General features: G+C 40.7%; 1 protein-coding gene across 1 annotated transcript in view; it reads left to right on the top strand.

Moving 5' to 3' along the window:
- Positions 1-15,638, top strand: part of MBTPS1 (membrane bound transcription factor peptidase, site 1) — a 54,031-nt gene that overhangs the window by 29,206 nt on the left and 9,187 nt on the right. The window contains exons 12-19 of the mRNA XM_012738465.2: positions 4,155-4,299; positions 7,228-7,416; positions 7,954-8,126; positions 9,593-9,708; positions 10,262-10,418; positions 11,204-11,328; positions 12,007-12,084; positions 14,548-14,688. Of these exons, the coding sequence (XP_012593919.1) occupies positions 4,155-4,299; positions 7,228-7,416; positions 7,954-8,126; positions 9,593-9,708; positions 10,262-10,418; positions 11,204-11,328; positions 12,007-12,084; positions 14,548-14,688 (1,124 nt within the window). The remainder of the gene's footprint in view (positions 1-4,154; positions 4,300-7,227; positions 7,417-7,953; positions 8,127-9,592; positions 9,709-10,261; positions 10,419-11,203; positions 11,329-12,006; positions 12,085-14,547; positions 14,689-15,638) is intronic.

The following is a 15,638-nucleotide window of genomic DNA, read 5'->3' as shown; positions in this document are numbered from 1 at the left end:
CAGGTGTGGCTATTGGGAGCTCCTTCTAGTTGGCTTCTGTGTCTGTTCAGCACATCGTCATCATTTCTGAGCACTTCCTTTCTTTTTGGCAGTACAGGATGTCCCGTGATGTATTTCTGTGCTGCAGCCTTGGTATCATTTCTTTCTCCAAGCAGCCCTGTTCCTTTAATTGCAGAATGGTATTCAGAAACCCAGACCTGGGTGCTAGGTGTGCTCAGAGCTGCTGTGCTCATAGTTGTTCTAGGCTCTTTAGCAGACAGACCTAGGAAATGTATGTGTATACATGTGTACCTATTTCTGTATCTGCCCATTTGTGTTTATATTGGAAACATGAGTTCATACTGTCTCCTGAGTCCGCCCCACATCACAGTGTTTGTTCTAACCTTCCCTCTCCTTGTTTCTAACTCCTTTCTCCAACAGTGAGAAACCTGGTTCTTGTTATCTGAGATATATTTATTCACTTACTTGCTGCGTCCTAGTATATACATATCAAGTAGCTTTAGAATGGCTTACCCATACCCTCGTGACTAACGCATTTACTAAGTACAGTATTTGTGATAGTGCTTTTTTATCTTTAGCCTTACAGAATATACTCATAGTGTTTTCCAGAGTTACCTAGGTTCTTTTCTTACTGTTCATTTTTAATATGGTTAGGCTCGTTTGCTAGTATTCGTATTCCTTTTTGGATTCCCCGCTCCCCTACCTCAAATCCTGGTTGATGTCAACTACTCATTGGGTGTTGGAGCATTCCCGTGGTTCTAAAGGTCAGAACTGCACATGAGGTATAACTGTTCCCATTCTCTCCACCCTGCTTCCACGAACCCCTGTGGTAAAAGTCACATTAGGTTTTGGTTTATCCTTTTTGAATTCCTTTTTGCACCCGAGCACATCCACAGAAGGATAGCATGGCTGTGGATATTCATTTGCACTTTGCTTTTTTCACTTAATGATATCCTGGAAATCACTGAATGGCAGTGCATAGAGATTTTCTTCTTCCTTTTTTACAGTGATATCATGTCAATGCACAATTATTTACATATAGGTGCTTAAGATGTTTCTAATATTTTGTAATTATGAGTTGTTGCAATGAATAACCTTGTGATTCTATGTCTTAGTTTTGTTAGAGGTATTTCTTCAGAGTAAATTCCTAGAAGTGTCATTGCCGGGTCAAAGTTAAGTGCATCAGGTAGCCTTGTTAGGTATTGCTGTGTTCCCCTCCAAAAGGGTTATGCCAGTTTGTGTTCCCCCTGCAGTGTTAGGGAATGAATGTCTGTTTCCCCAAAGCCGACTTGTTACTTTTTTGCCAGTCTGATAGGTGAGATATGGTATGTCAGTATTGTTTTAATTTGCATTACTCTAGTTATGAGTAAGTTTAAACACTTAATGTCTATGTTTAAGAGCCATTTTTCTTTCTTATGAATTGTCTGTTCATTTTTTTTCATTTTTTTTCTTTCTTTTTTTTTTGAGACAGAGTCTCACTCTGTTGCCCAGGCTAGAGTGCCATGGCATCAGCCTAGCTCACAGCAACCTCAGTCTCCTGGGCTCAAGCGATCCTCCTGCCTCAGCCTCCTGGGTAGCTGTCTTTTTCCTCTTTTTCTATGGGGTTTTTGGTCCCTCAGTTTTTAAGAGTTCTTTTATATATTAGGGTTAGTTGTCAGTGTTATATGTTGCAAATCTTTTTCTCAGTTTGTCAATTGTCCTTTGACTTTGTGGAAGGTATTTTTTTGTTGTTGTTTTTTAATAGTCAATTTTGTTAGTTTTTTTGCTGTCGTTAGGCCTCTGGGATTTGAGTCCTAGAAAGTCTGTCTTTGCACTGAATGAGGTAAAAGAGAAATTTACCCAGGTTTTCTTCTAATACTTGTTTGCTTTCTTTTGTTTACTTGAGATTCCCTGATCCATTTAGAGTTTATTCTCATTTGCCATATGAAGTACAAATCTAATTTTATCTTTTGTCAAATGGCCACCCATTTGTTAAACAGCTCCATTTATTAAAAAGTCCATCTTCGGTGCAGTGAGTTGAGATGCTGTCTTTATCATGTACTAAATTTTCATATGTATTTGGATGATCTCTGGGCTTTCTGTTCCATTCCACTGGTCTATCTGAAAGGCTTCCTGGCATGTTTTAATGTCGGGTAGGGTTAATTCGCCATGTAATTTTTATTTTTAGTGTTTTCTTGACTGTTCTTGAATGTTTGTTTTCTTCACATGACTTTTCATATCAAATTCTCCAATTCCATGAAAGATGCTTATTGGAATTTTTATTGGGATTGCATCAAATTTTAAATGAACTTAGAAGTGATATTTTTATGAAAATGTTGAGTTATTTTTTCCAAGAGTAGAGGATGATGTGTTTCCATTGGTTCCAGCCTTTTGTGTCTTCCAGGAGGTTTTTACAGTTATCTTCCTATGGGTTTTACACATTTCTTGGTAAGTGTAAGTATTTATAATTTTTGTAGTCATTGTTGGTGGGGTTTTCTATTATATCCTTTAACTGGTTGATTTTCTTTCTATATGTTAATTTTATATCCTGCTACCTAACTGGATTATTATTTATTTTGATTTTTCTAGTTTTTCAGGTATACTAACATATATCATATGGAATAGAAATAGTTTTACCTCTTCCTTACCACTTCTTAAGGCTTTATTGATTTCTTTTGATTAGTTGTGTTTGTTAATATCTCTGGCACAGTGTTGAATAGCAGTGGGAATGGTGGGCATCCTTGTGTTGTTTCTCAGCTGAGTGGAAATGCCTCTTTTATTTCCCCATTAAATAAGATGCTTGCTTCATGACTAAGGTGTATCTATCTATCTATAGAGATATATATGTTGTAGTAGATTACCCATCAATTGCTATTTTCTTGAGTGTTTTTCATCAGGACTGTGCATTGGATTTTATAAGCCTTTTCAACATTTAAAAGTAATCATGTGACTAGTTTAGACCTATTATTATGGTTTATGATATTAATGAATTCCCCAGTATGGAATCAATCTTACATTCCTAAAATAAATCCCAGTTGATTTTAGTGTATTGTTTTCTTAGTATGATGTTGAATTCTGTTTGCTAATATTGATTTGTTAATTGAATCTTATTAGTTGAATTAAACTGTTTACAGAGCACAAGTACCAGCAAAATTTACAAATGTGTTTCAGGTGGAAGAGGTACTTTTGCTGTTAGCCACATGGCCAGGCTACTCATGATTTTTAAAATTAGGTGGTATCTATTTTAAATGACTAATTATGGTATGTATTGATTATAACTGCCCATGGAAGTCACAGTATCCCTGAAGATACTTGTTTGGGTTTTCTGTAAGATAGAGTGGTGGTCAGGTTCATGTGCCCACTGCACACAGGTGCAGCTTGGTAAGCAAGATCCACTGACCTTCCCAATGAGGTGGTCTTGGGTCATGTCCTACTTGAAGCACTCGCCTCCTACCTATCTTTTTACTTGTGCATAGATGACACTGCGGCTGTGTTAAGAATGATATTAACCTACCACAGATTCATTTCAGATAAGGGGAAAATGTGGAACAAACAAAATTGGGGGAGCCACTTGTGTCAGCACTTCTGACACAAATTATGTCAGGGTCCCCAGAACCACTCTCAGGCTTGGTGCTTTGCTGGAAGGACTTGTGGGACACAGCCTGTGGTTGTACTCACAGTTAAGATTCATTACAGTGGCACAGCCAGGATGGATAGTCGATCTGTAACAGAAAGAGGTCCTCACGTGGAGGGAGTCTGGTGAAATCCAGGCTTAGGCTTCCTAAGCTCACCCCTCCCTCCTGCCAGGCAGGGTCTCATGGAGCTGGCCCCTTTCCCAGCAGTGAACTGCATCGCCACATCGTGTATTTCTGCCCAGGGAAATCCCCTCTAGACTCAAGTCCAAGGTTTCCGTTAGGGCCGAAGCTCCAGACTTGCAGAAGGAAAGAGGTGTTCCCCACACATCATGCTGTTTATACAGTCTAGTGGGCTGGCACAGCACCTTATCAGCACAGGAGCATTCCAAAGCCACGTTCCCAGACACCAGCCAAGGGCACCCCTGCAAGCAGGCCCTGGCAAAGCTCAGGTCTGCTATATTACCTCTTTCTTGCACAGTTGTATTGCTTCATTGTAGTTTTCTAATATGGTCTACTCTAACACTGTATTCTTTATTTCAGTTTGAGCCCCAGCTACATAGATCTGACTGAATGTCCCTACATGTGGCCCTACTGCTCCCAACCCATCTACTATGGAGGAATGCCAACAATTGTTAATGTCACCATCCTCAACGGCATGGGAGTCACGGGAAGAATTGTAGATAAGGTGAAGCTTCTCTCTGTCTTGGTGTCTGACTTGGTGGTGAACTTAGATGTGGCCCTGACCTTTATGCCTTAGTTATTTCTCCTGAAGTTGAAAGAGGAAAGTTTCCCTTTTACCTGTCTAGGGTCCCAGGGCTATTAGAAGTAGTGGTTTGTTACACTACTAAGTCCCTTACAGAGTAAGTCAGGGCATACTTTAATGAAACCAGTTTTACTTTTTTGCTCTGGCATCTTTTGCTTGGCCCCTGAATCAACTAATCGCATTTGATTCTTCATCTATACAATTTTCCACCTATAATTAAAGGCCCAGTTGTAATTATTTTATTCCTTAATGAGCGTAGACTGGCCTTTGTGTTTGGAAAGTATAGCCTTTCTTTTGAATTTTTTTATATAAATTTTAAAATACTGCATAGACATTATCACAACAATAAAGGATAGGGAAGAAGAACAGAAAACTCATTTCTAGCCCTAGCACACTAACATAGCCTCTATTTTTAAAATATTCTTTTCCAGCCTTTATCTGAAATACATATTCTTCTTATGTTTGTGCGGTAGGCAAAACTTCGCAATCTTTTTTTTAGTTCTCATTATATTATAAACATATAAAAATATAACTATGTACGCAGTAGCAGTGTACCTTTTAATGGTTATTTAATATTGTATAGAATTAATAAATTATAATTTATTTACTTTTTCCCCCTGTTTGAACAGTTAGGTGGTTTTCAACTATAAACATTTCACTGAATATCTTTGCATATATTGTTTTCTTCTGAATTATTTCCTTAATGTAAACTCCCTGGATTCACTCCCTGAATCAGAGGGTGTGGACCAGGTGTCCTCAAACTACGGCCCATGGGCCACATGCAGCCTGCCAAGGACATTTATCCGGTCCGCCCGCCGTGTTTTTGCCGCCGCTGCCTGTCCTTGCTTAGCAGCTGACTCATCCCAGGCCTACAGTGCGCATGTGTGGAATGTGCGCCGCACTCTCCAACAGCACTCCAGTGGTCTGAGGGACAGTGAACTGGCCACCTGTTTAAAAAGTTTGAGGACCCTTGGTGTGGACATTATTATGGCTCTTGGCACATACTAACAAATTCTGTATTGGAGAGAGGATTTTGTCCCATCAGCTTAGACTGCATGCCAGTGGTATTCAGGGGGAAAACATCTCCATCAGGTCCGTACTGGGTGGTAACATCTTTTTTTGCTTTTTTTAAAAATTGAGATATAATTAACATGCTATAAAATTTACCCTGCAGTTCAGTGGTTTTTAGTATATTCCCCAGATTATGCCAATATCTCATTCCAGAACATTATCATTGCCCCCCAAAAGAAACCTCATTATAATTATCAGTCACTCCCTTCTCCCACCTTCTCAGCCTCCTTCCCCCACCCCTGGCAACCACCAGTCTGCTTTCTCTTTCTGTGGGTTTTCCTGCTCTGGACATTTCATGTGAGTGGAGAATTGTACAGCATTTGCTCTTTGGAGTCTGGCTCAGTATAACGTTTTCAGGATTCACCCAAATTGTAGCATGATTCATATTTCACCTCTTTTTATAGCTGAGTTACACTTCATTCTATGAACTAGACCACATTTTGTTTATCTGTTCATCTGTTGATGGGCATTTGGCTTTACTAAGTGGTATATCTTTCGACTTTAAATTTAGGGGATGAAATGAGCATCTTATTTAATGTGCTCTTCAGTTATTTGTGAGGTGGGTATCTTTGGATGTGTTTACTATTAATAATTGTATTTCCTCTTGTGTGAATTACCTTTTTGTTTTCTTGGCTCATTTTCTACTGGAGTTGGGATTTTTCTCTGTCAGTCCTAACAAGATCTCTCTCTGTTATAGAGAAATTAACTGTGCTGTGTTTTATGCAAAATGTTCCTCCAGGTTATTCTTTTCCTTTCCCTTTAATATTACTTACCGTAGTGGTTTTTAATTTTTCTATAAAAATTTTACATTTCATGTAGTTGAATTTTTGTCTTTTGTGATTTCTTCCATTGTTTCAAAGATTAGAAACTTATCCCTCCAGAGATAAAATAAAATCTCAATTTTATTTTTCTACTCATTTTCATTTATATGATTGTTAAATATTTAATTTTTCATCTGTGTTAATTTGATATGTGGTATAAGGGATGGATGAAAGTTTAACTTTTTTCTCACTTACTAACCAGTGGTCCCAAGAGCATTCATTAAAAATCTCTTTCCTTCCTCATTATTTGTGATGCTATATACTATAAATATTTTTCTTTTCCAGAATGTTTTTCTTGATATGCTCACTCACTTGGGGAATATGTTCTTGCTATGTGGCTTGTGAGGGAAATAAGTAATTTAGGTTTGTTTGAAATATTGATTAGTTTTAAGAGCTCATTCATGTTTCTTCCAGATGGTCTCTACTTGAGCTTTCCTTTCTGCTTTCCTCAAATCCGGGAGGGACAGAGAGGGTCGGCACCTTACAGCTGCCTGTCACTAGCTTCAGAGTTTGATTGGGGACAGCTGGTGTACATGTCATTTTATTGCTTTCAGTTAATATGATTCTTTAAGTGAAAGTACAACTAATTTGGATCTAAGCTCAATCTGACAGTTTTCACTTATATAATTTCTCTACTCAGATAAAAATTCTTCATCAAGGAACTTTTGACACATGTCCCCTCTTTTTTTTATAATGGGAAAAGAAGTCTTCATAAAATTGAAGGCTATTAGAAATAGTGGTTGCTAGACTTTTCTAGTGGGTGTGTTCCAGGCAGTCCATAGGTTACTTTGGTTATAGGTTACTTAGTATCTGTATATAAATTTTACTTTACCCCATTGAATGTAATATTTCTCAAAAGCTGATTTAGATCATTTAGGAATTGAAGCGTATCTAATTTTCAAATGTTTTCTCTTGTAACATTTCACTTCAGCCTTTGCTTGGTTTCTTTTTCCTGCAGCCTGACTGGCAGCCCTATTTGCCACAGAATGGAGACAACATTGAAGTCGCTTTCTCTTACTCCTCAGTGTTATGGCCTTGGTCGGGCTACCTGGCCATCTCCATTTCTGTGACCAAGAAAGCGGCTTCCTGGGAAGGCATTGCTCAGGGCCACGTCATGATCACCGTGGCTTCCCCAGCAGAGACGGAAGTAAGGACGCCCCAGGGAAGTGGCTTGTTTTTCTCAGCCTTTTACCGTCACCTGCCAGGAAGCGGGTGGGCAGGCTTAATGCTTTAGACTCTCAATTTAAAGTACAAGTGACAGACGAGATTAGCCTTGATGGCCATGATTGATGGTTCCAGGGCCTGCAGAGCCACTGGAGTTTAAAAAATCATCTCGATACATGACTGATAGTGCTTGCTATTCTGCTGTTACACAGCAGCGGAGAGCACTGTTTTGTTCCAGATTTCAAGCTCAAAATGAGTGCACCAGAAATATATATTCTCTGAAAAGAAATGTAGGGTTAATCTAATTGTTTTCAGAAAGGGTCTTAAATTTTAAGTCTTAAACTCTTAAGTGTTGGAAAGCAGTTAATTGTGATACATGAATATTCTGTCATATGTTTGTAATTGGAAATTCTTGTGTTCAGATTATTTGGGTTAAATTGATAAATGGAAATGATTTTTTTTTAAATCTGAAAATTTTTTTCTGGGCAGAGAAGGCATTTCAGGTTTCAATGTTTTTTAGTCAAAAAATGGTGCAGAACAGACTTCAACGGTGAAGCTCCCGATTAAGGTGAAGATAATTCCCACTCCCCCACGAAGCAAGAGAGTTCTCTGGGATCAGTACCACAATCTCCGCTATCCACCTGGCTACTTCCCCAGAGATAACTTAAGGATGAAGAATGACCCTCTGGACTGGTAAGCACCACACTCCGATGCTCTTCTCCTCCTCGGTCCTGCCACGGGGGACAAGGCGCCGCTGTTCCCGTGACTGGTGGGAAGGAGACGTTGCTCAGCTTCTCATTAAGCTTGGACTCTCGCGGCCCCTACACTTTGCAGGCCCTTGTTATGCTTAGGGCAGCCTGACTTCTCTCGAAACTCAGATAATTGTGTAGTAAAAACCTTAAAGTCCTCCTTAACTGCTCTCTCGCCCTTGCTGCTTCCCTTGAGTCAGTCAGCAGATCCCATCAGTCTGACCTTCAGACCATGTCCTGAATCCTTCCGTGTCGGCCTTCTCCTCTGCTCCGAGCCTAGTCCCAGTTGTTGTCGTCTCTTGCCTGGATGGCTTCAGTAGCCTGATGAGTCTCACTGCTGTGGTTATTGCTCCCCTAAATTCCACTCCCCATATAGCAGCATAATAATCTCAAAAATAAATTCCATCACAGTTGGCAGCCAACTCTCCAGTGACTGCCTATTCAGACTTCCTCACATGGCCAGACATCCTGGCGTGCCCTGCACGATGCTTCTGGACCTGGGGCCGCTTCCCTCCCTGGGTCCTCACACGGCCCTCCCTGCACTGCACCTGCAGGGCAGCTGGGTCAACTTTCTCTCGGCCCACAGGCCAAGCTCATTTTTGCCTTAGTGTTTGGACTCCATGCTGAAAGTAGGGGAAAGGGGGCCATCGAAAGGTCTGACTAGCATACTTTTAGGGTCAGATTTGCCTTTTAAAATAAGACGTCCCTGGGAGACAGATTGGAGGGTCTCAGACCAGAGACAGGTAGACAAGAAGGTGGGAGGTTGATAGAGCAGGGTGAGGCTGTGGGCCTGCAGAGGAGCACGTGGGGTAAGTGCTGCTGAGGAGTTGGGCTCTGGAGGGCTGTGAGGTGGGGACGGCGTGACCCCTGGGCTTTTCCAGGGTTCGTTGGGGTAAACAGTGTACATGGAGTGTCCGATGGGAAAGTGAGCACAGTTGGGAGGGACAGGGATGCAGAGGTGATCAGTAGCAGTGATGCCAGCTAGTCATACGCTTCCGGTGTAGTGCACTCGCCCTGTGTGGCTTGTCCTAGTGTCCCTGCACGCCCATTACCACATGCTAATAAGCTCATTTGTCAGATGCAGCTGAGCTGCCAGCAGTTTACATGGATGCCACTACTAAAGTGATGCTCCAGCGCACTTTAAAACACGTCTTTAGCTCTCTGTTGTCATCATTTTATCTCCTTTGTGCACATGGCATGTACATGATTTCCTCTTACCACCCATTTCCATATGTCCAGCCCAGAGAACGCATGTCTGGGGAGGCTGACACCTGTCACAGTGAGCCAGACATCCTGGGCCTTCTCTGTGGTGACGACGCAGTGCTCCCACAGAGGCGGCCCTGTGGCTAGATACACCTTTATTGCCAGTAGAGATGGATCATATTAATGCCGAGGCCTGTTGTTTTTCAGGAATGGTGATCACATCCACACAAACTTCAGGGATATGTACCAGCATTTGAGAAGCATGGGCTACTTTGTGGAAGTCCTCGGCTCCCCCTTCACGTGTTTTGACGCCAGTCAGTATGGTGAGGAGCAGCGACATGCTAGCCAGATGTTCTTTCTGCTCAAGTTGGATGTTTGTTTAAAGTTTGGAAAGTGAATCCCGGTTTCCAGCAGGAGGCCAGCCAAACGAGCATGTGTGTGAGCTCCGTGTCCTAGCAGAGGTTGGGGACAAGGCTCTGAAACAGAATGAGGCACATTCCTACTTGATGGGGATAGGTGTGGCGTCCAACTAAAGTGCTGAATTGTCGGCTGATTGGAGACTGGGGTCTTTGTACCCTTTTTTTCCTTTAAGCTTTAGCACTGTATTTTATCCCTCTTCCAGTAAGTGAAAACTCTTTATTTTGAGCAGCACAAATGGAAACAGAAGATCTCAGTTAGTTGGTTCCTATGTTTTGTTGGACCCTGCTCCTTTATTTTTTAGCCCCTTTTACAGTGGTACAGGGTGGTACACACCTAAATGTTAGGAGTCAGTATCTATCTTGAGTTGTGGATCCAGTGAAATGCTGTGTTGCCGAAACAGTGATATCCTGTCATTTGGAGGTGACAGTTCTCAAACCGTGGCACTTTGTTTGTCAGGAACTTTGCTAATGGTGGACAGTGAGGAGGAGTACTTCCCCGAAGAGATCACCAAGCTGAGAAGGGATGTGGACAATGGCCTTTCTCTCGTCGTCTTCAGTGACTGGTATAACACTTCTGTTATGAGGAAAGTGAAGTTTTATGATGAAAACACAAGGTACTGATAAAAGTTGGTATTTGAATAAGAAATGTGACTTTTTGGGAATGAAATTCTTCTCAGTACATACTTAAGTGACTATTTGACCTGTTGGTGGTCTTTAAAGTTAGCAGAGACATGTTCAGAGAGCTAGGCTAGAAAAAAGCTCTTTCTTTATACAGCAAAGATGTTCTTGAAAGTTGCTTGTGAAGTGAGTAAGATGTGTATTGATTCTGACCACTAATTTAGAGTCTTTATCATCTTTCCTATTGGTCGCGTAGATCCTTGAGCTGTAAATTTGTGTTTATTCTTCTCCATCCTCCCATCTCTCTGTTACTGAATATGTACAAATTTAATGCACCAAAGGAACTGTTATTTCCTTCTAATAAATTAGTTGTGTATTTAGAATACATTGAGATCAGAGATTCACAATGTATTATAAATATATCACCCTTATATTTTGATTTGTTTTCTTTTAGAGTCTGTGACTTGAACTTTTATAAGCTTCCCTCTCATCTCTTTTCCTTCGCCGAGTCTTGCTAGGTCTCGGCTAAGCAGATAACTTGTGATGCATTTCAGTACTGATTTTCATTTCATAAAATAAGTTTGTCTTTAATTTATTGTGCACATTGGCTGAAGCATTTACATTTGCAGTATTACTCAAACCCAGACAGTTAGTTTTAGTTGAAACCTTAGTGTGGATGGATTGTATTGTGACCAGAGAAATTTAATTTCATCATGAAAAGACTCATCTACATGGAGTATCTTAATCCTTTTGTCCTCTGTGCCTCTCGTCACTTTTACAGGCAGTGGTGGATGCCGGATACTGGAGGTTCCAACATCCCGGCTCTGAATGAGCTGCTGTCCGTGTGGAACATGGGATTCAGCGACGGCCTGTACGAAGGGGAGTTTACCCTGGCAAACCACGACAGTAGGTTCTGGGTTTGTGTTTTAATAGGGCTCAGCGTTCCCAGAGGTGTGAGAGTGGAAGCCACACACCTCCGCAGTCTATGTTTCAGAGAGAGTTCTGATGTGATTCCTCAATAAGCTTGAATCTGTGGAAAGAACTAGTCAATATTTTCACAAAGGACATCTGTGAAGCTCTAGTTTTGTCCAGATTTTTTAAATGAAAATATTTTATATGGGCATTCTTAATTTTAATGTGCTACTTACTAGAGTCTTTATGTACTATATATAGTTTCAAATAGGAAATATTTCATCGGCTCATGATTATAAAATTCTGTTTATGAAATAACTTTGCATTTCTTATTTAAGAGTTTCTTCACAGATAAGTTTTTGGTAGCTAATTTCTAGAACATCATCCTGAGAATTATTGTTAATAATTCTTCAAGTTCCTACTTAGATTGTTTTGAGTCTCTGACTGCTCTGACTTACAAAATCTATTCAGAAACTTTATATTAATAATAATTTTTACTTGAATTTTAGGTGATTACTGGTAGTTTAAGTGTGACAAGGCAATAGTAGCTCCTTAAGATTAAAAATAATTTTTAAAAAATACATAAAATCTAAAGAATGCATTTTAGGTGAATTAGTAACTGTTGATTACAGTGTTTCTACGTTCCTATAACTTAGAATACCTCTTTTCTAGTGTATTATGCATCAGGGTGCAGTATCGCTAAGTTTCCAGAAGATGGCATAGTGATAACACAGACTTTTAAGGACCAAGGTAAAGGATGCTGTTCGTGGGCTTTTTGGTTTCTTCCCTCCTTTCCTTCCTCACTCCCTTCCTCAGCTTTATTGCATATAATTTACATATACAACTTTCACCCTCTTAAAGCGTACAATTCGATGGATTTTAGTGTGCTCACAAAATTGTGCAGTCGTCACCACTCTCTACTTTTCATCACCCCAAAAAGAAATCCCATACCGGTTAGAAGTTTGGGTTTCTTTTAAAACGTATTGTAATATTATTTGTATGTTACATACCTTAGGCATGACAACATGACTTCTAGACAGGGGCTCTGGGAGGTACAAAGATAAGACAGCCTCTTGCTGATAAGTTGAATATGTTTTATAGATGTGTGTGTGTGTGTGTGTGTGTGTGTGTGTGTGTATATGTATGTATGTATAGTGACTACTACAAAAGAAATTAAATTCCTTCAGGAGAGGGGCAAAAATATTTATTTGTAGCTTTTAAAAGACTACAGAGTACTTCAAAGTTACCTGAATTTTCTGTTGCTATTTATGAATTGTTCTGCTTCTGTGATTGCCAGGTTACTGAGATTTTAGAAAAATTTGACCATGTTTTGAAGTTCTTAATTGCATAGAGTAACCTTTTAAAATTCTCATAAGAGTGGTGTTTGCTTTCAGTTTTGCTTCAACTGTAAGCAAGCATCACCCAGGATGGCACCATGCCAGTTCCCCTAGACCTGGCGTCTGTGATACCACTGTGTGCTCAGTGCTCACAGAGCCTACCCAGTGAGCCAGGGAGCAGTGGGGAGTGAGCTGGGCCACCTCTGCCTTCCCAAGGGCCAGGTGCAGGAAAGTAAGAACAGGTGAGCAGAAACCACAGGACATCCTTCCTTGACCTGTCACTCCAGACTTGTTATTTTGAACCACATGTATCAACTCTCACTTCTTCTGAGAGCTTTGATACTGTTGTATGCTCCAGACCATAGTCTTGTGGAAATGTGCAAGGTGGATCCTTTTCCTCATGCAAGCTAATATTATGTATTTCAGAACGATAGGGCCCATAGCAATGGCTGCTATTTTTTTTTTTACTTGGAAGTTAAAGATAGTTTTATTATTTGAAAATGAGGAAAAGGTAGGATTTTTCAACTTATATACATATTTGCAACTGCAAGATAGCATCTATTTTACTACTTGGAAGCGGTTTTTTCCTTTTATCAAAGCAAGATCAGTCAGTGAATAGATATATTTCATAGGGTTATAGTTTAAACTTAAGCACATAGTGATTATGTTTTCACAATCACTTGGCGTGGTTTACCGTGGGTTAATGATTCTTTCTGAACGCGGTTTCTCATAGGCATTGTCGCAGGTACTAGGTATAAACGAGGGGTGAGAGCAGCGTTCTCCTCATTGGCCTGTTGCCCTCTGGTATGTAATTGTTTTGGGGTGGGGGTGGGGGATCAGAAGTAGACTTACGGATGCATACTTCATTTTGGGGTTCTGGTACAGTCTAAAGTTGAATAATCTTTTGAGTGCGAAATAGGAATTTGGGTTATGCTGGATCAGAAAAGATCCTGTTGTCAGAAACAAAACTCGGCCAAATGGCAGGCAGCATGTGTTCCCTGTTTCATCTATCTGACCGATTGGTCCTTCCCTCACTCCAAAGGAAATCATGTTTTTTCTTCTGCTCACCTCCTACTGGGTTTCTGCACAGAGAGCAGGAAATGTTGCATTTATATAGCTGCAGACATTTTAGATGTTTTCAACACAGACAATACTGGATTCCGACGAAGATGTGTATCCTGTTTAGTGCTAAGGACAGCATTTGCTTTAGGGCAGAGACTTTTAGACTATCTGATGGTACCACCGATGATGCTGCCCATGGCATTTATACATTTTTTTAACTCCTTGACTCATTAAACATTTTAAATTAAGAAGGCTCTGCTGTTGGAGCATGTCTGTTTGTGAAATTAATGTAACATCTTAAATCTAAATTCAAAATATTATGTGGACATACTTTTAAAAATTAGTTACATTTGTCTTAGCATTTAATAATAAAACACCAAACCTGGGTATCAGTATATATGACTGCGTTTGTAGAGATAGCTGTATGTTTTGTAAGAGCTGCTGGCTGGCTGCCCCTGTATGAGCAGTCTGAAGACAGGCCTTTCAGCATATTAAGAGACGACAGAAATTTGTTTTTTCAGGATAAAAAGGGGGAGAAGTGACACCTTTTCGGTTGTAAATATTATATACCATGATTTCAAGTGAAAATGAATGAGGATGGATATAGGAATACACATATAAGTAAATTTTGCTAAAGCCCAAATTAATGGCACATAAGACATTGCTTTCCTATCCTAAAAGTTTGCAGTTTTGATTATATATTAGATTTTGCTAATTTTTTTAGTTGGTCACATGGATTAAATCTCATATGGCAACTGGAAAATCACTCGTTGCTCAACAGAAACTCTCATTGCCGTTTTTTGTTGTGTTTCAGGATTGGAAGTTTTAAAGCAGGAAACGGCAGTTGTTGAAAATGTCCCCATTTTGGGACTTTATCAGATTCCAGCCGACGGTGGAGGCCGGATTGTACTGTACGGAGACTCCAATTGCTTGGATGACAGTCACCGACAGAAGGGTAGGAAAATAGCAGATGAGCTTAGTGATTTGGGCACACAAATCTCTTCTTCCCTTAGTCCCTCACATAAATCTCTTCTTCCCGTAGTCCCTGGGAAGGCGCTGATAAGATGCTGGGGAATAAATAGATACCTGCTCACATGAGCCACGGTCAGCTGGGGGAGTTCCAGTTGCTTTGATTGCTTAGAATATTTTGATAGGTATCTAAGTCTGGCCATGATTAATAAGCAAAACTAAACTGCTTTCATGGGCTGTGATGCTTTTTCTCCGCTGCAGCCAGTGGAGGCTGGCTGGGGTCAGCCTGGCCCCTTACCCGACTTAACTGGTTTCTGCCCTTCCATGCAGCCCTCTGGGTTGTCTGTACTTTGTGGGCACTGCCACAGGGGGGCGCCCTTCTCTGCTCTGACCCACTCTTTCCGCGGCCCTGCTGCCTGGGCAGCTGCTCCTGGCTTTCTTCCCAGACTTGGGAGTTTGGGCTGTTGGGAGCCTTTGCCAGTGAGGAGTATTTGTTATCATCTTCAGGCGTGAAGGGGAGGCAAAGAAGGGACAAACGAGTCCTCTCCTACCTCTCCTGGTTTTCAGTCTGTCTTGATTGACGCATCCTCCAGATTTGGGTGTTTGAGCTTGGAACAGACTTTATTTTTCTCATTTTATAAAGGAGGAACTGGAATGGTGAAAGTGTTACACGTTTTTATCTGGTAAAATGATGACTAAACCAGGACTGAAACCTAGTCTTGTCACTCACTATGACCGCTGGAGAACGGGGGAGGCGGGCACATCACACCTTTGTGCTGGCAAGCAGTGCAGCTCAGCTGCAGAGGGGCAGGCACGAGGGCATGCCCCGAGGGCTGCATCTGCACTCTGATTTTCATTTGAAGTTGATCAAGTTCCTAGCATTTAGGTAAATCCTTAGACTATGATTAGTCTTTTTAAACATCAAAAGTGAGGGTT

Source organism: Microcebus murinus, chromosome 20, assembly GCF_040939455.1.
Source record: "Microcebus murinus isolate Inina chromosome 20, M.murinus_Inina_mat1.0, whole genome shotgun sequence".
NCBI lineage: Eukaryota > Metazoa > Chordata > Mammalia > Primates > Cheirogaleidae > Microcebus > Microcebus murinus.
Note: the sequence above shows the minus strand (reverse complement) of the source record. Positions and strands in the feature narration are given on the sequence as shown.